The sequence below is a fragment of the Fulmarus glacialis genome, unplaced genomic scaffold (genome assembly GCF_000690835.1).
Source record: "Fulmarus glacialis isolate BGI_N327 unplaced genomic scaffold, ASM69083v1 scaffold4771, whole genome shotgun sequence".
Taxonomy (NCBI): Eukaryota; Metazoa; Chordata; class Aves; order Procellariiformes; family Procellariidae; genus Fulmarus; species Fulmarus glacialis.
The window spans coordinates 22,689-47,714 of NW_009193258.1; the positions used below are offsets into that span (position 1 = coordinate 22,689).

The window sequence follows — 25,026 nt, forward strand, 5'->3', positions numbered from 1 at the left end:
ACAATTTCGTAAGCAAATTTAAGAAACAAGGTTTAGATCAAAGTATTATAAAGCGAGTGAAAACTGTTTGAATGACCGTAACCAGAAAGTAGTTATTAATGAGCCTTTGAACAACTGAAAAGATCTGCTGGCTGGAGGTCCATTACAATATGCCATGTTTTCATTAAGAACTCAGATGACAGAACAGAAACCACATTAACTAAGTCTGCAAATGTGCAACGGGAAGGCATTGCAAGAACTTAAAATAATTTTCAGAAATTGGAGCGCTGCTTAGAAAAGAAGTTTGAAATGCTGTACAGAAAAGCAGAAGGGACTACGCTCAGGCAGAAATAATCAGCTGTTCAGGATGGGGAACACCAAATGACAATCTGGGAGATATAGCAAGACAAGCTAAGCGAGAGTCACAGTTGTGCTACTGCAAAAAAAAGCAATCGCCATTCTGCGACATGTATGGGAGAGCAGCCTGCAAGGCGCAGGAAGTAATCCTTCAACTCTGCCTGGCAGGGGCAAAGCTCTAGCTGGAACACTGCATCCATTTTTGGGCATCAGATTTCAAAGAAAAAAATGAACTGCCTGAAAAAGCCCTGAAAGAGGAAAGAGATCAGAGATCTAGAAAACATGACCTATGAAGAAAGACTGAGAGAACTGGAACTGATCAGGCTAAATTAGAGAAAATTGAGAGTGGGCATAATAACAGGTTTTACAAGGCTATCACGAAGAAGCAGGGAACAGTTTGTTCACTCTCTCTACAGTGGGTAAGATAAGAACTAATGGGCTTGCATTGCAGCAAAAAAAAAATCAGCCAAAAACTTGAAGAAACTTTCTCTCTTTGAGGTTAATTAAGGATTGGGGAGGTTGTCAGTCTCCTTCACAAGAAGCTTTAAGAAGATTAGACAAATATTTTTCAGGAATAACCTAAAATTCTAACTCTCCCTTAAAACAAGGGGATGGGTTAGAAGAACTTTTGTAGTCTTTCAGTCTTTTTTTTTTAATTTAGAAAGTACTTTTTCCCAACTACAGAGGCTGATCTGGCAGTACTAATGTGGACTAACAGGACTTTTTTGGTCTTGTTGCTACTTTATTTTCAGTAAAGCTGTGCAAATATCTGAGGGTTTGTTTTTCTCTTCCCCTCTAAAGAGCCAAACCAACTAAAATATATCAGTCATGAGATAAACAAAATAGTTTATTTAACCTCTGCCCTATAAGCTTTTCATTTCAACTGAGAATTAAAAGGGTTTTAGTATAATGGATTTTTGAAATTACAGGCTATTTGGAATTAAAATACGAAGATCTGTATTTGTAAAAATGTGATCATAAAACCTTTTGGCTTTTGCTTCCTTTATGTTCTCCATTTTTCAACATGAAGCATTCAAATTAAAAAAAAACAAGCTGTGAAATATTTGGCAAATAAAAAGCTGGGTCAAAAATGTCTCTTGGATGTTGCCATACTCGAGTACTGAGCCCAAATGCTTTTCCACTCCCTCCTTGCTTACTACACATTCTGACTGAATGCATCCTGCTGTCATGGATTCATTAGGTACTATTCCAAACTGTACCTCAATTAAAAGTTTGGTGGGTGAACCAATTCAATGCAACAGCCCAGCTGGAAAAGAGAGAAAGTGTCCACCACAAAGCATTGATAGAAAAGGGCATGAAAAGGGTACCTGGTGGCTAGTTCTGTGGTCAATTTATTGGAAGACAACCAAAACCCAGGTAACACTGGCTTTGCCTGAAACTGCAACAGTTTGCCAGCTGGCTTCAGTTCTTAAAAGGTACCCAACACAATCTTCACCTATCCTTCCAAGGTGAAGTAAGAGTAAATTATTGTTTGCATTTTCAGGAACAGAATTGTACTTACACATGCCAAGCAAGCCCCATTTAGCCACTGGAGTTGTGCATGCAACTGTTCTCTATGCAGGCTTGCCACAGCTTTGTGTATCCAGAAACAAATCTTTAAATCCATGCACTAAACTGTTTTCTTACATTATGATGTTGATACTATGAATTTATGGCCTGAGTGAAAATGCATGAAAAAACCAAAATACACATATAATGCACTTGTCTTAATAATGATTCTGCTCTCAAAAATCTGTGCTACTGACATTGAAGTAAGCTTCAGTACATACAGAGAGGTTTTGGCCAGTATTTCTTTGCTGATTTAGCTACAATGCGTCCTGGTCTTTATCAGGTTGTGAACAACAGCACCTCGTCTCTTTGCACTGTGATGGTGGTGCATGCTTTCTTTTAAACTAATGTCTTTGTGGATTGGTGTGGTGGCTCAAACAGCTGAAACAGCCAAAAGGAACTAGAAGGCAGCAAGGTCTCCATTGACCTAGTTATAACTGTACCGTATGCTGGAGATGGCACTAAAACTATACCATAGGCCAGTCTCATCCGTTGTGAACACCAGGAGACTGTCAACAGAGCCCTGAGAGCACGTGAGATACCACACGTCAGAGCACACCCGAGTTAGACTGCCATCCCACAAACATGCTGATTGAGCACGGGCTGAAAAGAAAACATTCAGGCACAAGGTGGGTGACAATTAGTGATACCATACTTAAAATTTCTCCAGAGAGTATTTTTTCAGAGTTGTGTCGTTCCCTAGACTAAGAGTATTTTGGCTGAATGAAAGTCTCTTTTACTGTCCAGCGCTGCACACGCCCTACAGAGGAGAGCCAGAGCCTAAGGATGCTGTTCCACGGTCTGTTTAAACAGATGTAATTCCTCTTTGCTGCCTCAGAGGGACTGCTTTCCCCTGCACTGACTGTGCGTTTCCGTGTTTCCTCTCTCTTCTTGCACCAGCATTATCATGAACACTAGCAAGAGTACAAGAAAGCAGTAAGGCAACCCTTTTAGCAGAGCAGTGTCTTAGATCAGTTCAAAACACGTGGGAGACCATACCATACAGCAACTTTTTACAATTTTCCCATGACTAAGGTAGTTGAAAATAATGTAATGTAATGCAATGCAATGTAATGTAATGCAATGTAATGTAATGTAGTGTAAAATAATACAAAACGGATAATGTAATTAGTGAGAAACTTAAGTGTATTTAGAACTTCGTTTAAAATGCATTTCAAACAAAGGCAATCTATATTATTTAGAATTATATCTAATTGAAGTAAAAGTCACATCTCTTAAGATTCCTAGTCAGACTAAAATGTTACGCTACCATAATTGGGATAGTATTTTGTCTGTTTGAAAAACAATTATACTTGAAAACAGCATTATGCACATATACTTTATAGGCTGTAATACAAGTGTTACCTGAACCTTTGTCCAGTATTTCCCTAACTGACAACTGAACTGGGAAATCCGTGAGCTGAAATTCCTTCTGTCCAAGAAAACAGTTGAGAAAGTCAACTCTTCAACAATTGTAAAATGCATTAAGTGTGTAAATTCATTTAGTGCCTTCATTTTTTGACTGTTTAGACTCAGTTAATTGCCATGTTAGAATTCATGGGAAAACAGAGTATTGTTTTGGTTTTGGCTCCATGTTTGCCCAATGTCTGTACGCAATAAAACACATCAATATTAGAAATAATCCTAGCAAAGACCAGACCAGTATGAGGTATTCACTGGCATTTAAATATATCAACACTGAATTTGGTGTGGGGTAGATCGGAAATCTCAGGTTAGAAGTCCCTCTCTTCCCCAATTTCCACAAAAATTCTCCTTTTTAGTTCCCAGTATAGTTGTATATATTCAGGTTAGTTCATGTCTTAATGTATTTACAATTCCACTGATGACAATTCCCCAGTCTTAAGTATGCGGTTTTTCAACAGTTTTTTAAAACAACAGTAAAATTAAGCCACACAATGATATCCTTCCTCTTACTCCCTTTGTCAACTGCATTTTATGATATTCCACTAGTCATTGCTGAGGAGATATTATAAGTCAAGGGACACTCTATGGTAAGCTAAGAGAAGCACATCCCTCCATTTACCCAATGTCCTCTTCTCTGTCTTATTGAAATAAGTCATTGTAAATAATTGTCCTGTATGAAACACTGACCAAAATGATGGCTGCATTTTTTCTCATTCAGCACATTGATCATTGGTTCACATTCTATCAATATCCAAGTTCTCAGGCAAGCATGGAAACAGGATGCATTACGTGATCTCCAGAAGCTCAGAAAGATCCAGTGCAGATCCCACAGGATAGGTGGCACAATCTTATTGCATCACTGGTTACAAGATGCATCTTTATCGCTTTCAGTATCGCCCCTGGCCGACTTACTATAAGCACTGTACTTTGGGAAGATTAAAGCGGTAAGGGTTGTAACACATTAAGTCAAGGTGGGCATTTTATTAACTTCATAAGGGAACACAGTGCAATGATGTTTTTAAAAGACACTGACAAATGCCAAAGAAGGGGGGAAGGTACTCTTAAATGTTTTATCACAGCAAAAGAGCCAGTCACACTCTTCACAGTAGCAAGTGTTGTCTACCTTAATAATATTTCACTTTCAAGAAAGTAGCTTCTTTCAATGCAATTTAGCTGGCAGAAATGAAAAAAAAAAAAAGAAAGACTGTCACAAAACCCACCAAGTTCTCAGAAAACATTTTGGTGGCATTTAGCATTCTTCCAAGAAATCTATTTGAAAACAAAATTGGTTTAGCCCATTGATATCTCAAATAGCACACCACACTAAAACTTAAATTATGAATTCGTCACCAGTAATTCTGTAGTTAAGACTCAATTTTCAGAAACTGAGAAACATTACAGATGAGAAATTAATAACATATTCAGCCATTTGAATTTAGGAAGTGTAAGAAATCTATTTGGTTGAAGAGTTCATATTGGTGCTGAATTTAAACTTAGAAATTCTTCACTCAACTAGTCCTTTGGGATAGGTTTAGAGAATGCCATGCTCCTTTGGTCAAAATCTTGTAAAGACAGTAAATCAGAAATTTATATGAAAAACTACTTTGCCTGCAAAACATTTGAACATATCATTTATATTAAAGGTGGAAGAAGTAAAGATCACTCTATTATTTTAGAATGTTCTCACATGGCCGTGGAAACCTTATTAAGCATTTTCTAGGAAGGATGGAATTGCCCAAACACATAGTTTTAAAAAAGTGCAGCTTTCTAAATACTGTAATGGAACTTATCCTGACAAGCTCCATAAGGACAGAGGTTTTTTATCTTGTCCCAGGCTCACCTGTTCATTTAATTACAACACTGCTTGTCAGTGATGTGTACAGAGCACAGTGTCTCTTAATTATATGGTTTAAAATTATGAAAAAACATGCAAAACATTCTGTTCAACATATTTTGACACAGTTGTGTTCAAGTTCAGTGGATCAGATCATTAGAACATCTGAAGCACAGCTGGTGTAGGACCAAACTAGGAAATACACGTGATAAATTGCAAACGGTATTGTACAAGAAGCACAGATGTGGAAATGGGAAGGAATATCCTCAAAGCCTACTCACCATTATATGAGTAGAACATGATTAGGGACTGAAACCAGGACAGCTCATGACACAGGTTGGACTGAGAGCCAACATGGGGGGACAGGGCTTCCACCTGCATGTTCCTCAGAGGGACTACAAAGTTTGTAAAGGCTTGTCAGATGGCTCCTGGTTTAGCCTGGAAAGGGGGAATAGATGACCCTAGGGATGGATCCCAGGAAACTCAAGGGGTGTTTCCAAACATTTTCCTAGCCACTCACTGTGAAGCTGTCTGCAAGGTACATTTACCACCGCATTTTCACAAAGCATTTATGTGATCAGGACACCTAATTCTCTTAGCAGGCGTCTTTGAAAGTCCCACCTTCAAGTTCTTGGCTTTGTAATGCTTTAACTAAAGTGTTTCCATCTAATACTATAGGAATCTGAACACAGCAAATTGGAACTATTTTTGTATTAATTTTAAAAAGAGCACTATTATCATATAAATAAATGCAAGCAAGCACAGCATAATTTATGTCTGCTAAAAATTTATTCAGGACTGAGCCCAATATATTAAATATAGATTTAGCTAACATGAATAACTGCCTCATCTTAAAATAAGAGAAGACATCTCCTTAATCCATGCTCACTCTGCCATCTAAGCAATTATAAAAAGGAAACATATATTAAAACTGCAGTTCTAAACCAGTGGTAAATCACTGAAACCTTTAATACAACCATATTTATGCTCCAAGTGTAAACCCAGTTATTTTTAAAATTAACATATCCTTATTTTATTTTTTAAAAAATCAACAGAATCAGTTTTTTTATTACTGTCTTAAAAATCTCAGAGCTTCGACTTTATTTTTTACATGATAGTTATAGCACTGAGAGATCACTCAGCTCAGCTACTTAGTTTTCAGGCTTTACATGTATGCTAATGTTATTGTTAATGTTATTGTTAGGTGTTTGCTTCATCAAAATGAAAGCAAAAAGTCACATATGCATGCCTTTGTGTTTTCTTAAAAAGTATCACTGTTTTAAAAAAATCATTACTGCTACATGAAACATATATCAACTATTCACACTAACGATATAAAAAGTGTCCAAAGACATAAGAAAAAGAAATTTGTCTGACAAAAAATGACCAATTAGTGAAAAAACGCGATATTTTCACATAAATTCTGATTTCAGTATTACCTACCAGTTTTACCACTCAAAATTAAATACTCTGGAGTTCGCAAAAACATGAGGTCAATGTAACAAAGGGAAGTCATTTAGGATTTCTAGTAAAACTGAACTAGCAAGCCCAATGTATTTCAGATATATTTGGACTTATTTAATTACATCAAAAATGCAAGCATAATTACTATAGGAAAAAGATTACTGTATAAATGAATGATATGTAATAATTTCAGATTCTTATAACAATAAGACAAAATCATATAAAAATAATTATTAATTAATTATTAATTATAAATAAACCTAGAAGTCTTGGTTATTGTAGAGAAAGCAAGCACTAACACATTTATTTAATTAAATCTACTTCTAAATACATAACCTTTGCAGAATATACAGGAGAATATGTCTTATATGTAAATTTAGCTACATAGCTACATCAAGGTTTTGAAACATTTTGAGTCTAACATTGCTAGACATAATATATCAAATATCAAAGTTGTTTAAATTACTTAAGATGATAAACGAGCTTTTTACAGGACATGAGTTTCTCTTACTGTGTTATTAATGTAAATACTACTGTCATGGGTACAACACCTCACAGAAGGGTCTAGCACCCTTTACTGACCCGCTGGTTGAGACCTGACAGCTGTAAATCTTTTTGGGATGCTCCACCTGAAGCACAGGATCAGAAAAAGACAAATGGGCAGCAGCTGTTTTTAAGAAGTCTGGTCAGGGTTAAAGCAAACGGGGATGGTAGAAATTGAGCATTAACCATCTGTTTATTGTTGCAGAACTCATCTCAGGTTGTTAGATGGGGCACTTGCCAAATAAATGACTTTTTCCGGGGGAAGAGACCGAGCAACTTTAGGTTATGTGCAGACACTAGACTGTTTGAAACTGAAAAACACCACTCACAGGAGACTTGGAAGCTCGGTTAAACAAAACCAAGTAAATCTGCAATGACGCACTCACTGACAGGCACATAAACTTCTTTGTCTGTGAAAGCTTAAGGTGACCCTACCTCTGAATTTGCTATTGTATCTCCCCAGCATATGTCTACATCTGAAAGGGTTAAGTGATTTGTGAAGTATTTTGACTAACACAAAGTAACTACCTTATACGCTATTAGCCCACAGCAGTAACTATAGTGTGAATATAGCAGAAGATGAAATCAATGTGACTAATAGCTTTTCTTTGCGGATATGTCAGGAGTGTTTCCAGCCCTGTATATCTTCCTGCAATCGGACGTGGCATTAAATAGCATTCTCTCCTTATTCCCAGACTGCACTTTACGTGAATCCTGGCCAGCTTTCCTCTGTTAAACAGCTCCACCCACTGAGGCTCTCACTTGCTAGCAGAAATGGATCCTAGCTGGGTCATAGATCACAAAGTCTGCCAGACACACATCCAGGCCTTAGCCTTGTAAGCACTTCCTCTCTTTAATCACCTTGAAGCTAGGCCCTATGAAAGATCTTTTACTAATCTACCCCACTACGTACAGGACACCAGGCAATTTAAGAAAGTTTTGGGTTTTTTTCTTCGAACACTCTAGAAATACATAAATACTTATACAAGGACTTTTTGCTGTGGCAATGCCATTTGTAGCACTTATTGTCTTAAGCAGCAACCAAATGTATTAATAAAGAGGCTTCGTTTTAAATCCATCTGCAAGGTGGCTACAAACAGCTGAAACATGTTCTGCTGAAGAGGACGGCGCGATTGCTCTTGCTGTTTGAAAGAAGAAAGGCTAACAAGCGTAAGAGTGGCCAGCTCCTCTAGGAGCAAGAACAGGGATGAATGCTTCATTCCCTCAAGTGAGAGTCCCACATTCATGCTAAATTAGGTAAAACAGTGGCAAATTAGGTAAAAAAAGGGCAAAGAAATCTTCTGATAGAAAGAATTTCTCCCATATCTATGCGACACTGAACACTCTGCCCATACAACATGGAGTGTATAGGAACAGAGTGAGCTACGACAAAGAAAACAACCAGGAGTAAAATATTGCCTTGGTGTGTATCCAGACCAATTACTAAAGCCCTGTGCAGGTATCCATGGCCCACAAAGCAATTCCATTAGTCCTGAAGCTAAAAGCAATATAACCATACCTGCGAAGCATCAAATTCACACTAAAAGACCTCTCTCTGTCCTCACAAAATGAGAATATTTTGACAGACATTCAGTAGTCATGGTGTGTGTCTCAGTTTTACTACTGAGGTGGAGAGATGTGTGAAAGGAATGATCCTGTACCAAAAGGCAGAAAAAAATAGTTCATTTATATCTCAGTGTTTAATCTGGACTCAACAGGCTCTTCCACATTGAAAAGAAACACAATGGAGGAAATTATTTTCCCTAAGGTGATAGGAAACTTCAGTCCTTGAACAGTAACCTGTAACAATGAATGGCCCTAGGTGATTGATAAATGCTATTTTTTTTTGGTAGAAAAACTATTTTACTATTTTGTCTCACTCTAACTCACTTCTTATTGACAATCTTTTCATAAGGGGTCTGGTTCTTATTTCAAATAAGCAAAGATCTTCACATCTATTTCACAAATGAAAGATGCAGAGGGGCTTGTTCACATGAAGAACTGGCAGGATTAAAGAACTTATCTTTACTGAAAAACAATAGCAAAAATTATCTTACTGTTTGGATATTTATACTTGATAAGAGTCTTCATCAGTTCTATATTTAGCAAAAGGCATACATGTACATAAATGAGTATCAAGGCAGGTTAGGTGTCTTATGCACTTGCTCTCTTTATTCTGCTTTCACATTTATCCAGACTGGAAAATGACTGGATTGCACCAGGGCTACCCCTTGATCAGGAACAGAGGCATTGGTGTCTGTAAAGGAAGCAGCTGTGGTGCTCCTCATGAACCACGAGTTTGGAAAGATGTTTATGTCCCACAGTCCAGATTCAGCCACAGTGGTCAAAAACATCCATGACTTTACCAGACATGCTAAGCTACCAAACCCTGGCAGTGACTCCTAAAAACTTAGTGCCGCTCCCCTCTACTTCCCAGTACATTTATTATCATGCAGAGATTAAACTCTCTTCAATTTTCTGATAAGCATAGTAAAAAACCTGAGACTCGCAGTTTTCTGACTTAAGTTTTTTAAAAAATATTTTTGCACTTGTAAAACAGAGACTCGTATGCAATTTTTTCTCACAGTTCTCTGTACTACACAGCGTTACTAAGTTTTAGCTGTTTTTTTAACACCACCTAAATAAATTTATGCATGAAGACAACGGTTGCCTCCTTTTTTTGTGAGTGACAGGCACATTTTGGATTATTCTGGAAGTATCCTTCATATATGCTTACTCTCGCCTTGTATTCTTCCCAAGGCATCAGTTTTTGGCCATTGCCGGAGACAGAGTAGACATTTGGTCTACACAGTACAGCTGCTCTTTTGTTCATTTTTAAAAACAGAGCTAGAAAACAAATTCTGCATAGATTTCTCTTTGATTTTTGTTGTCTTTGAGAGCAAATGTTTAGGCTGCATCACATTTTTAGCTATGTAAGTATTTTTTTTCTGAAGAGAGGAATTTAACACATTCTCCAATATTGTGTAGATATAGTGCTGACTCCACCACGAAAACTGCAGTGTCAGAACCACTGCTGAGGGAGCAGTAACAACTTTCCTCTCAGTAGTATCAAAATAGCACCGTTTTGTGCTGCTGCAAATTTCAACATAGCTGGGAAATAAAAAATAATATTGTTTAGATCAGCATAAAATTCCGTCTTCAGTATGCAGCCAGCTGCGCACAAAAACGAGGAGAAACATAAGCAAAAATGAGCATTTACTTGAATCAGGTCTTTAGCAACCACACGAACACGTGCAGCCTGAAGTAGCGTTGACAGACATCTTTCTCTCAGGGCAACTTGCATTTGTCCAGACCCTTTCTGGCAAAGGCAGCATGTCTAAAATCAGACACACTGACACAAAGTTTCTATGCTTACTGGTTTTAAAAGAAAAAATGTATAACTCTCTACCAGCAGGGTTTAACCAATGATTTAGTAAACGGACTGTTGCACAAACAATCCACTATTGCTTTTGGGTGATTGCACGCATACTGAGGACGACACCATTTTAGTAGTTACTTTCAGCTGGGGCAAATGCATGATGTTAGTGCCTATGTATCCAGAAAAGCAAACAGGTAGCTCAATTTGCAAACAGAATTAAATATAACCCTTTTAAAACACAGTGAACTTCTGGCATAAGTCTTTTTCTTAATGCTGTAAGCATGATTCCAACGTCATTTGCATTTACTTGTTTATTTGGTTTTGTATTTTTCTCCTAGCTCATGGTTTGATGAGCCTGGCAAATTTTATGTGATTTGACATTTTGACTACAGATTTTAAGCATTGCTTTACCAAAGACTACAACAACATTTACCTTAAATATTTTACATACTTGCCACTCCTACTTTTTTCTTTCATTTGTACTAAATTTTTTAATAATCAGTCTAATACTCTCTCGTGTCTCCATTGCACAACTCGTTCTCACAGAGTGGTTGTGATCTTCACACAGTCATATTCCCTGCCTAATGCTATGTTGCCATCTGTTGACCAATTTAGCAGTTGTAGTACTAAGACAAGACACTCAAGAACATAAAAAAAAAATCTCCAAAAGGTTTTATAAGTTTAAATGTCAATTTTGTATTTACTTCTTTTTCTCTATCTAGGCAAGTTATTTAAAAATCTTAATACTTGTCCTTAACTTTGTTGATTTAAAGAAAAAAAGTATTAGGCCCTTCCATACGCAGAAGCTGCAGCAGAGATGATCTTCAAAGACTGCCTAAGGAGACTGTCTAAAGGCTAAAATAAATTGGAAATACTTTGGGAAGTAAATTGTGAGAGAAACAAACTGCATGGATGGAATTGCCTATCTTGCTATAATGTTACATTTTTCAGTTTCAAAAGGTGTCCAAAGGGATCAAGATAATATTGCTGCAGAAAAAATGAAAATAAAGAGGGGTCAAAGAGTTTACTATGTGATTCATTATTCATGTTTTTTTGGATCACTTTCAGTTTAAACTTAAGTACAGATGAAAAAGCAACATGTTTGCATAGGATAGTATTTCAGCTGGGTTTAAAAGGGTGCAAGAGTTACTTTATCAGGATGTATAGAATCCGCACAGGCAAGAAGTTCTTCATGCCTGCTTCACCTGGCATCTGAAAAGTATACTTAACTCTAAATGACAACATGTATAAAATAGAGTATGTATTACATTTTTTTGCCTCAAAGGAGATTTGTAGGATTAACTTCATAAATACCAGAAAGGCTTTAAAAAATTCTGATCATGAGCACCATGTTTAAAAAAGGATTCATTTTATATAAAGTCATTACAATAAAGTAATTTTTAAACAAAATCTTTTCAAGAATTTATACATGGAAGCCTGTTCCCAAAAAACATTAAAAACCCCAACTTTGATATATGGTTTTTTTAATACAGAAAAATAAGCATAGATTGGCTCTATTAATATTAATAAAAATGAGAATACTTTGTATTTATACAGCAGTATACAAACTAAATCAACTCAATGGCTCAAACATCGCATTATGGTGCTGACTTCAAGAACTTACATGGATATAAGGATTTCATGCAGTCTCTATTTAGTGACTCACCTTTGAATCATCCAGTTCCAGCTTTTTCAGAGACTTTCTGACATAATCTATGAAGGAGGATGATTTGGAGAAAGTTTTTCCAACGTGTCGATCACTGCAAATACAGTATTGAGATGCAGGCTTTTATACATCCAACAACAGAAATCTACACATTTTTAATTCATTTTAAATAACTTTTTAATTCAGGAGAAATAAATTGGCTACTACTGCAAAGTTAGCAACAATTTTCCTTTCTCCCCCTTTTACTTAAAACAAAACAAGCTAGCTAATACTTGAAGAAATTTCTAGATACAGCAACTGTACAATTGTACTATGGTTATAGTGCAGTTGTTATTTTACGTAAAAATTGGAGAGTTGAAGATTTCTTTTTAATTTCTCCCTAATATTTTTATTTCCCTATATGAATGACAAAATTCTTATTTCTGCTGACAGATATTTCCTTCTATACTTCTATAATACTTCTATAATTTACTATAATGCTGCTGTAATTTATTTACCATCAACCACTGGACTGAGCAAATGTCAAGTTGGAGTAAAATTTCACTTTCTCTTGTTACCTTGTGTTCTTATCCTCACAATTTTTATTTCACTAAGTGATGCCAGAATTTTCTCCTGTTTACAACTCGATGACCTACTTTTGAAGCCAGCCAGGGTTGTTTCAAAAAACATGTTAAAATAATGCACGAAAACTTAAAAAACATATAGGAAGACTGAATCCTAACAGGTCACTTACATCTGTGTCTCTTCTCTGTGTTTAAAATATCTTGGAGAAACAACACGCAAAGTTTTTGTTAGTCTGAATTCGCTTTCCTGACTGTGTCTTAATGTAATTCCTCTTCCAGCTGTGCAGTGCAGGAGTTACATTTTCAGCTACAGCAGCTGTTTGTGAGTATTCAATTACTTAAGAGGAAATACACTTTCCCCCCCGTGAAAAACTAAATACAAATATCTTTATTTAAAACTTTTTCTGCTCTTTATTCTTAGTAAAACACCTTTCTCCTTATTTATAGATCAGGATTAACATCTATTGAGGTCAACAGAAAGACTTTACTCAGTGGCAGTTGTAATGCTGCTTAGCTGGCAAGGATCCCCACTCACTGAGAATCAACAGTCACATTTATTTTTAAAGAAAGAACGAATTTCTGCAGTCATATTTAATATTCAGATGCACTTAAACATTTGGGCTGATGCAGTCTGAAAATCAGTTAATGATAGTGCTGTTACGTCATTCTTTGCACGACGGGCATCTGCCCTCCTAAGCACAAGCTACAGGGGGAAAGATATTGTCTGGGTCTGGCTGGGAGGGAGCTAACTTCACAGCAGCCCTTGTAGTGCCGTGCTTCGGGTTTGTGACCGAAAAGGTGCTGGTAACACACCCATGTTTTGGCTATTGCCAAACAGCGATTGCACAGCGTCAAGGCCCTCTCTGTTCCTCCCTCTGCCCCACAGGGAGCCGGCCGGGGGTGCACAAGAAGTGTGGGGGGACATGGTCGGGACAGCTGACCCAAAAGGACCATAGGGATCTTCCACACCATGTAACATCACACTCACCAATGAAACTTGGGGGAGGCGCGGGAGGAGGGAGCCTTTCCAAGGTAGCCATTGCTTTTATTTCAAAAATATGATCTTAATTACTTCCTCCACATTATGCTTCCTTCAACAAATGAAACATTATCATCTAGCTCACACTTTTTCTTTTTTTTACAATTTAGTAGCCATGGTTTTATGTGTTGTATTTTACGTATTTTAAAAATAAAAAAAGCATTTCTTCTTTCAGGAGTTTGACCTGCTGAAGGGTAAGCTGTCTGGCTCTACATTTAGCAAAAGATTTGGGGGTATCTGCATTAGCACTTATTTTAGAGTATACTTCTGAAGTGAATTTTCTGGTTTTGCCCACCTCCCATGCCTTGGTTCACACTGTGGAATAGGATCAGAGCGCAAAAAATGGATTATTTTAAACTTAAATTAAACTGGAAGGTGTGCTTTTGGATGTGCTCCAAGTGCTAACAGACACACATCCCACAGAATTAGATAAAATCTAATCCCACTATGACGTATAGAGTATAGTGCAGATGTCAGGTCCTCAGCACCAGCTCTCCAAATCCCACCCTACAGGGGCACAGTACTTGGTAAAGTAGGCATAGGCAGTAAATAGCTCTTTACAGCCATGCTGGCCTTTGGGCTTTCAGCATTTTTTCTCAGGACAAATGGAAATGTCTTTCTGTCTTCTGCAGTATTAAAGCTGCCAGGACCTCTGCATAACAGGGTAGCCCAGGACTGGGTTGACTTTTTAGTGAATTTGTTGTCGGTTCTCTGGTGAAGATATGTTTTACCCATGTATCTAGTACCAAAGAGGACCTCTTTCAGCTATGGGTAAAGGAAGGGCAATATATTTGTGATGTGGATTTAGGATGAACAAACATATCCTGCATTTTAATACCAATACGTACATGCAGTATGATAAGACTGATTCTTACAGAAGAAAAATCTTACAGATTCTTCAGATTCTTCTACAGAATCTTACAGATTCTTCTTTATAAGAAATACTTTCTCTACAGAATAAAGGTGGAAGAGAATCAGATCTTTGGTTCATATTCTGTGAATTCAGAACTCCCTACCTTTTGGTGACACCATAAATTTCTTCTATAATAACTTGAAGAACAGCTCGATAAAACAATGATTCTGTAGGCAGCTGCAAAAAATTTTTACAATAGCAAGGATTTAAAATTGGCATTGAAATTAAGATCAGAGTAACAAAACCAGTATTGGCTTCCTTAACTACTTATTGGCTTGTATTATTTACAATCAGTCATAACAGGTTTAAGAGGACAATTTACTAATATTCTTGCATCCAGCTAAAATTACGTTTTTGCATCAGATTCTAACATAACCATGAATGCAAGAAAAAAAAAGAAACCCAAACACTGAAGTAAAAGTTCAAAGGCTGGCAGAGGGAAAAAGAACAGAGGAAAAATGTACTGATCATGATCCAAATTCTGCTATACAAAATAAATATAACAATTTACTAAACTGTTTTAAAGACAAAAGGAGTAATTCCCCAGCTGAATCGTCATACATTGTAGTCTGAACCATGCAGAAAATACCATGCTCATAAAAACAGAATATACTGAAAACTTCGTATCTTTGTGTATGAAAGATCTGTTTGCACAAAAATAGTTAATGCTTGCCAATTAAAAATTCACAGCAAAATGCATTTACAGTAAAAGACTACTGGGGTCAGTGGGCTTACATATGGAAAGAAGCGGTCTCTCAGCCTTGCCTTTTAAATATTTGCACAGTTGGTGTCCACCATCCCCAAAAGGATAACTTGCACAACAGTAATTCAAAGTATTCACAGGGAAAAAAATATACAGGGGTTAAAAATGAGAATGATGATGTTTCTAACAGGTTCAAGCTTTTGTCATAACAATTTCTATTTTTACATTAGTTGATAAAACACCGTGATAGAGTGATCCAAACCAGGGATATCAGAAGGACATTTGTAGTGAATTTATGTATTAGCTGAAAGATAGCGAAAGAAGTTAAGATGGGTAGTTTAATGTCCTAAATTTTAAGCTATGCTTTTTTTCCAGACTCTTAATTGCCAAAAGAAAACAGATTCACTAATTATAATCACAGCAATAAAAATGTGATTTCATGATGACACATGCTATCTATCAGGATTTGATATAGTGTATGCTAGTATTTTATATTCCAGAAATGCAGAAGTTCAATAAAAGTTCATGGATTAAGAGCATTCAAGGGGGAAAAACACATTTTATCTTAGAATGGCTAAAATAAACAATATTACTTACCATTTGGCCAACTGCAACTCGCTCCAAAGCCTTTAAGAGTGAAGGAATTAAATTGCTGGTATGTTTATTCTTTATCAGAACATTTTATAAACACATTGTATAAAAGTCAGAGGAGATGACATTTTAAAAGATTAATGGTGTGACATAACACGAGCTTGCACACTTTAAAGTGTTAATACCTTTAGGGACTCATAATCAGCTCACTCCTGTTATTTTGGTTTATTTATAGGAGAAGCAATAACAACCAACTGTATGGAAACAGATGCATGCAAAATTTGTTTGTTTTTCTTAATATTGTAAAAGAATTTCAGAGGATTAGTTTCTGTGAAAGTGCTAAAAAGAAATGCATTTTTCTTGAGTCTGTTCTTACCAAAATACAAATAATTTACTTTCATATTCAACTACTTTAAAATAAATATTAGTTCAATGTACAAAGTCTTTAAATACTTTTAGTCCCTAGTATTCAGATAAATTGAACTTCTGTAAAAGTTAAATAAAATAAAAACTTCAGAGGGACTGCAGTTTAAAATGCTGTGCATTGTATTTCACTAGATTCTTCGTGCCATAAATCCTGATGCAGGTGTGAGAGTACTTGATTTTTATGATCCATAGTGACAAATAATAACAAATAATTAGAAGCGTGGAATATTTTTCCACAGTTGAAAAGATACTGTGCCTATAAAAATTTCAACCGAGTATTAAAGATCGTAGTAGAAATGAAGACAAAAATTCAGTAAATTATCTGACACTACAACAAATTAGATGATAGCAAAACAAAAATGCCTCACCGCTTGTGGGTCATCGTCACCCTTAGTCCCCAAACTCCACTACAGTAAATAAGTCTGCTTGTCTCTGAATCACCCAGTTCTCCTTCTCCTAGTTTTAGAAATGATCTTGTCTTTCAGACTGTTCTTCAAACACAGTCCAAGTAGTTGCAGTTCCTCCATTCACGGCTTTGGCCGACTATCAGGTTTGACTTCTGCTGTGTAAGCTATAGCTCTCATACCAGCATATATCTGCTGCTGCTTAGAAGATGGATGTGGGTTCTAACATGTATTGTAAGGGTCTGAAACTGAAACTGTCGTCCAAAACCTTTAGCCCTTGGCACTTTAACCGATTTGAATGACATGTAAAAATGAACATCAGCAATAATGCTGAGTGTCATTGCTCAGCAAACTCAGTTTCTCCTAGCCAGCCATCACCCCTAGGAAGACGGCTGTCTAGCTGCACTGCGCTATCTCCCTTGTACCTCCTAGAAGGCAAGGAAAATCCTAGTCATGAAAAAAGCATAGAGAGAATTACAAACATACTAACAGTAGAAGTACCTAGTGACACAGGAGAACTCTTTGCCTTTCGGGAATGTTTAAACAAAAAAAGTTTTTAACTGCCAAATTTCTGTGATTTCTGTGAAATCTAAAATAGATATATATGGCACAATCAGTACTGTCTCTTGGGGGTCATTTGCTTACAAAATTTATCTTCCTATCATTGTTGAAAAACAGCCCAAACTTTTCCTTTCCAAAAGAAATGGAATGGGAAAGGAAATAGCTAATGTGTCAGATGAGGAAGAATTGGTATCGTATGACACTGACAAGAAAAAGAGAAAAGGCAAATCCCTTTTAGAAAGTACTTTTTGTGATAAGTTTTACAGCAACGTCTCTAAAAGGAACAATTTTTTTCTTGTACCTTGCCAAGGGTAACACATTTAAGCCTTACGAATACTAACAACTGTCCTCCTATACCTTCTCCTGATAGCATTGAATTACCATGTTAGTTCAAGTTTACATAACCTTGATACATTAGCCTATACTGAGTCTTTAGTCCACACTGTTCTCTGTAATGGGGGTACAGAGCTAGCAGCAGAGCTAGCCAGAACCTGATGTGATTCAGCTTGATACCAGAAATTAAAAATTAATAGAGGAAAGGAATAATGGTCTTCTAACTGCAACAGTGGTTGAAATTTTCAGTACATATCTGTTTTTTCATATTAGACAACAGTTCATCATCCTGTCTTGATGAGGTTAGGTCTTCAAAAGCACTTCATCTCTTGGTGCAATGTTAAAAAGATGTTTCCAGTCTCTTGAGCCGCATGGATTTTAGAGCTCTTCTAGTTTTTGGAATAGGCAGGTTTGTTTAGGTTTTAAACAGTCAGAACATTCAATATTATGAATCATGAAGGTATTGGGAGAGTTACTGATTGCAATCCTTCTACAATTAGAATTGTTCCCCCCTAAGTCCTTGGCCAGGAACTATTACCCTGAGGGGTTACCTTGTTTAGGTTTCAACAAAGGTTTGGCCTTTCTGTCCACTCTTAAAATACATTTCTGTCAATACTCATTTTTTCATGCCTTCAGCAAGTATAAAATATATAAAGCTGGAAGGTCAATACTATTTTTTTTAGATATAATTCATCATGCTTACAACATTAATGATGTTATTCTGTAGAGTCTTGGATTAAAGTTCTGGCTCTAGGATTAGAAGCCAAAACGAATGAATCCTATAACATCTGGATAAAGGAAAAAGAAAAGAAGGAGAATCATACCAAGCATGCTGACATTCTAGCATTGCGACCACAGCACCAGCCCATGTCCTTCAAGTACTGACACATGGGAAATCCCCACGCTTCCTCTGGGCAATCTGCAAAATGGAGAAAAAAAAACAGGCACAGCTTTCATGGGCTATTTTTCTTTTACTTACAGAATACACAATGTATTGAGCAAGCTGAACAGTAGTTAATGGTAGCAGAAATGCTTAACTGTTCTAGTCCAGTACCAAAAACCGTGGTAGTGTTATAAAAAACGTATTTTCCCCGTACCAGATGTTTTTGGTTTATGCTGAATTTCTGATAATTTCACATTTTCCAAAACAACTTTAATTGAGTGTCTTTTATGAAAATCCACTGAAAAAAACATTCCAAGGGACAAGAGAAGAGTTTGCAAATACTCATGGCACCCCATGCCATGCCATGAGTCACAAGATGTAAGCCCAGCAGTCGTTCAGTGTAGCAGGACTTCAGTATCGCATCTCATCGGGTTTTTCTTCTACCATAAACGTCTTTTAAACATCACACAGAACAATGTGTATTTGTTTATTTCAGTTCTGAAGGCCCGCTTTTTGCTGCGAGGCAGAATGTTTGTTTTCCAGAAAAGAGCAGCTGCAAAGGCTCTTGCTGTTTCTTCATAACACCAAGAAGCATTTGCATCACAATCTGTGCTCAGTTTGTTTCAGAATCATTAATATTTTGAATAACAACACAATTCTTCATGTTTAACACTCATGCAAATGTGGGAAAACTAAAGTACGGGGATTACTTTATAGATGTTCATAATACCCAGTTTTAAATGTAGATGAACTCTACAATGTCTTGACTTTTCATCAGCACATTTGTCAGCTGATTTTTTAGATTGCTGAATAAGAATTACTACTTTCTTTAAAAAAAAAAAACCACAAGAAATTGGCTAGGATCCTGGCTTTTTAGCATAGAAAGATGACTTGGGCATATTTAAAGATAAATTGATGTAACAGGGTTAAAAAAAGGACAGCAGAAATACGACTCTTCAAATTTACCAAAAATCTGGGATACAAACATGTAAGTAGAATTCATTTTGTGAAAGTTAGGCAAAGAAAAAAGGGAAATAGGAAACCATAAAGGATACGACTCTCTTTCCCACAGCAAAAGCCCTCGGTTTTCTAGCATTAGTCCCCAGCCTTTGCTGATCTCTAGAGAGTAGCAGCAAGCAGGTAACCTTCTGCAGGCAACCTCACACTTCGCTCTCCTTTTAGCCCTGAGAAATGTCAGAGGCTTTTAGGGAATGACTACTGGTTTGAGGACCACAATTTAAGAAAAGGAGGTTAGTTCTGGATAATTAACCTAAGGAGAAAGAAAGTTCCTTTAGAGAACCTACACAGATAAAATACTGATTAAGGTAGCTTGAAGATACTTGCTGTTATTTTTCACTGTCCCCATAAATGGGATATATCTGGTTGAAGTGAGGAAACATACTTATCAAAATCACCCAGTTACACATAGCAGGGTAAGACAAAGCATAGATTACACAGAAACATATAACACTGAATAAAACAGAAAAGAACTATTCCAGCCATTAGCCACAGAAAAAATTCCTATTATTTCCCTCTGACTGAGTTTAGTAACATTCATAGTTTCATGGAAGAGTTGTTTAAATGTATATGTTTAAACAAACAATTCCTGTCCTTACCATTCTTTTTTGACAGTAAAGAACATTTTTCTGATAGCAATAACATCTCCTCTCCCAGAAAAAGATTTTAATAGGAACTTTCCAAATTTTCACCACTTTTTTCCATTAAAATTTTTTTCATCTCTTTGAAGAACAAAGAAACTTTATGGATCTTCAAACATAGGTGAGAGAATCCTTTTAAATATTTGTATACTTTAAGCAATCCCTCAATAGATTTAGTAACTCTTCTTGTGACCACAGGGATGTCTCATGACTAACTGACTAACTTCAGCAGCTAATTTCTCACTCCTCCAGCAGGCAGAAATGCTATATGGAGAAGCTGTCTTGACAGCTTCTTGGTTTATTATATACGTGAAATCCTGTGGAGGAGATTAACACTTTGGGAAACAAGTGCAAATACATCCAGATGCCAGCCACAACTGAAAAATATTCATAGAATTTTTCACTCAACGCTGTCTAGCAAAGGAGAATACAAAGCCTCAGGTCCATATTGGTAAAACATTTTAAATCTGAGTAAATGTATAGCCTCATACTTTATCATCAACTGAACAAGACTAAATTTTCTATAAAGTATGTCAGATTACCTTTCCACTTCTTCTGGGAACCCAATACTACTATTGTTTTTTAATATTTTGTCAGAATAACATTCTTATTTCTTAACTTAGTCCTGGAAATCATATGTTATTTCCTGTCCTCTAATTATTTAGATCTTTTTGTAAGACCTTCAGTAAACTGCTCTTAAGTTTTGTAGAGGAACTGGACTTCCATTTTGTGTAATTTTTGTAATACTGCAATAGTAGTGACATATACCATTTGGAGCACCTATACTATTTTGAACTTTGTAAAGGATTTTCTCCCTTTCTATTTAACTTCTAAATGAAAAAAAATGGCAATACATGTGGACATCTGGTACACTGAAAATATTATACTGAGTAGTAAAAAAGTATAAATCACAATAAATATATTCTATATTTATAATTAGATCAACTACAACTTCCCTCATCATGATTTAATTCTGTGTGGATACAGAGAAAAGCTTCAGGCAAGCCTTATTGTTGTTACCATCCTAGTCACAGATCCATTAAGACTGGCTCAGCAGTGTTTCAAAGAAATTTTTTAAGAGAGTTGTTTAACTAACAAAACAATTAAGTGTAGCTAGGAAACAGGATTTCCAAAATACAGAACACCGAATGTTTTTTATTCATGCTTCCTTTTTTGGTAGTTATAGAAAAAATATCTGGCAGTAGAAGTAAGATGAAAGGATTTTACTAGCTAATCCTTCTCTATGTGCACAGAGTTTTCCAAGAAAGTTCAAGAGAACGGGATAAGCCACTGTCTTTAATATTAGGCCTTCCATAGTTCTTCAACTCTAAGTAAGATACTACAAATTCTAGTGTGTTAACATTTAAAATTTACTTTGCACAGCTTTATGGCACTATATAGTTTCTATGAAACAACAGGACCAACAGGTTTTATTGTTACTAGACAAATAAGCTTAACTAGGGTTCCATGTGGTCTTGCAGTTTCTTGTTTATCTTCCTTTGCTCACTTTTCATGAAAATGTATTTGCATTTATGCTTCTCATCTTTTTACTTTCTTGCAATTCCCAACTGTCCAAACTGCAGTTCCCAATATAACAACTACTATCTATCTGTTATGTTTTCTACTATACCTTCTGGAAGAGATACTTTTATTGAGATAATGTATTGAACAGTATTTGTTAAACTCACCTGGCAGAAACAACCCGAATTTTGTCACGAAACAATGCCTATCCCAATGATTAACGGATAATTTATTAAAAAAGAAAAAAAAATCAGGTTTTGTTTCACTTTTGTGGTACGGTATAAATGATTATAATGCCTTGAAATTCTTCATCTGCTCTTTAAAGACAAAGCAACACAAGTAAGTTATTAAAAATGGCAAAGTACTACATAAAATAGAGGATTCTGATTTTCTTGAAATGCACTTTATCTTTCTATTCTGTTTTTAAGATTTTAAGATTTTCTAGTATATACATAATGACAACAGAAGAGATTTATTTTCTAGTAATGAAGTTCATCAGATTGTAAATAGCATGTGGCAAAGAGAAGGCAGAATATCCTTTTAGAATACAGGCTGAAGTTCCCACTCTACTCATTGCATTTTGTTTAAGAAATCATACTCTCCTTAGAAAAACAAGCATTGCTTATTTCATTCCTAAACTTTATCTTTACTTAGGCAATTTATTATGGAAATGTTGTGAAACATCAGTCCCTTGAAGTGTTTCAGCATGAGAACATAACTTCAAGAGAAAGAGAGCTTGTTCTAATTTAATAGTTATGCTGATTGTACGCCCACAGCTAGTGCTGTATGAAACCACTCACACAATAGTTTATAGTGACAGATATCTTAAATTTCCTTTAAAAATTACCCTTAAGACTGAAATCAGTTTCCATATTGAACTTCACCTATCATTTTTTGCCATTTTCATTAATACAGAACTGTATTAATGATTAGAAATGATAATATTAAAATGTTAATATTAAGATTCTGAAATGTATTTCAAAATGGTGTAAGTATTATCAGTAGTTCCTAATAATACCATTCAGTGAGTTATCACTGTAGTATAATCTTCTAAATGCTTACATATATCTTTGTCTCTTGACACTTAAAAACTGCATTGGATAAAACCACCTACATCTACATTTATTTATGAAGTGTGATCAATATCAGCCCATGTAAAATATTGCATGTAGCAATGTAATCAGTTAATGTAGAAGTACTCCTAAGAGAACTTCAATTTCCTTTTTGTATTTTCTTACCTTTTTTTATTACAGTAAAACATCCACATCTCCTACTCATTTGCTATTATTTTGATATTAACATCTATTTCAGCTGATTCCTTCCTGATGTCTTAATGTGTCTTCTTTGTCCATCCTCACAGTCTGTACCCCCAATTTCCAAATTCCATTATGTTTATGAAGTATAATTCCCCAATTTGCCTCTCTACTTCAGTGTATGATCTAGGTTTTTAAAATGCTTAATTCCCACTGATTCATGGAGCTGTTTTTCAAAGGTTTCATTGATTTTTTTTTCATTTTCTCAATTTCAAAGCATAAGAAACCTGGAGTTCAGATACTTCTTAGTTAACTTCAGTTTCATTTTTGTACTTCACATCCAGTGCACTTGATTGTCTATGATCTCTTTCTGTGATCATGAAAGAAAAAAAAAAAAAAAAAGATGAAAATAAAAGAAATACAAGACTATGTGAAGGCTCCATTTTGAACCACTTCTGGGCAGCTAGAGAACACGCAAGGCAAAAATAAAAGGAGTGCCAATTGTACAGAAAAAGCACAACTGACTGAAGATCAGACACAGCTGTCAGTGTGAGCTAATTGTACAAGGACTGCCAAGGACATTGAAAAATCTCTGTATTAATCATATTGTTGGCCAACAATGCTTTGGGATTCTCGCCAAAGACAAGTAGATAAGGATAACATGACATGGCACTTAAAATCTGTACATGGCTGAATCTGCAAGGCTGGCACTTCTGCTCTTCAGCTATTTAATTCAAAGAGCAATACCTGAGAGGTAGCAACCACAGGAATCATGTCCTTGCTTGGATAGTTCCTGACATATTGATGGTCGAGATAAAAAAAAAGCTATAATAAATAGGACTAAATTATTCCCTTTCCCCTTGTTCCTAATTATCCTCTGTCCCATCATTCCTTTTTTAGCATTTGAAGTTGTTAGAAAATCAATGAATCCTTAAGATGGTCAAATGGTCAAATTGCATCTTTACCCATATAAAAAGCTGTGATCTAAAAAGCCTTGGGAAGATCTCCTTCTCTCTAACTAAAGCCTTCCTTCTTCCAAAGAATATAGCCAGCATTTCTAGAAGTGCAAAACTAAAGGAAAAAAAAAAAAAGCAGGGCATATTTGAGAACTGTAAATGGCATTATAAATGTAAATCCATTTCCCTTCTTCTCTTTAATTTTTTGTTCTCCTTTTTTTGAATTAATCAGATTCTTTAAAAATATTCTTATTAAAATGATCTCTGTAGAGAAAGGGATTTTTGTATCTATTACTCTGAACACAATAACACATGATTAATAACAGAAACATATTACTGAAAACTAAAAGGAAACCTAGAAAGGCAACACCAAGTGAAAGACGAATAAATGGATACTGACAGTTTTATGTCAGTACTGCCATTTCAGTAAGGGCCACAGTAAGGTAGGGAGGGACCCCCATTCTTCTAGACTCTTGGAAGGCCTTGAATGACTTACAATCTAGACAAATCAGAGAAGCAGAGTGAGGATGGAGATGACAAGCTCAGGCGCAAAAGTAGCTCATGGAAGAAGAAGCCTGGTCTCCCGGGAGAAAACAGAGTTCATTCTACTACTACCAACAAACCCAGGGACTGCCATAAAAATTGAGGTTAGTAGCTGTGAGAGGAAATTAAAATAAATTCTTTGCTAGCACTGTATTAAAATATTGCTTTTTAGGCCTGTTACCTAATTCTAGGAAGTTAGCACTAGTCATATTAAAAATCAACAACAGAAACATGAAACTCCAACTCAAACACAAGTGAATAAGAAATAAATACGACATATATATAGTGTACCAAATACTATTCCATTTCCACTTATATGACTATTCAAAAGACAGTAGTCATTTTCCAAATGTAGAAACCAAAATATTTACTAGTAAAAAGAATATTATATTCTGGTACTCAAAATTGTAAATATAGTATTAAAAATTTTACATTTTTGCAACATGCTAATTACAACTGTATT

General features: G+C 35.8%; 1 protein-coding gene across 1 annotated transcript in view; it reads right to left on the reverse strand.

Moving 5' to 3' along the window:
* METTL25 (methyltransferase like 25) overlaps window positions 1–25,026 on the reverse strand; it is a 61,492-nt gene that overhangs the window by 4,455 nt on the left and 32,011 nt on the right. Inside the window, exons 6-9 of the mRNA XM_009587369.1 lie at window positions 18,574–18,668; window positions 16,032–16,061; window positions 14,835–14,908; window positions 12,217–12,310 (exon numbers count right to left, since the gene is read on the reverse strand). Coding sequence (XP_009585664.1) covers window positions 12,217–12,310; window positions 14,835–14,908; window positions 16,032–16,061; window positions 18,574–18,668 — 293 coding nt within the window. The remainder of the gene's footprint in view (window positions 1–12,216; window positions 12,311–14,834; window positions 14,909–16,031; window positions 16,062–18,573; window positions 18,669–25,026) is intronic.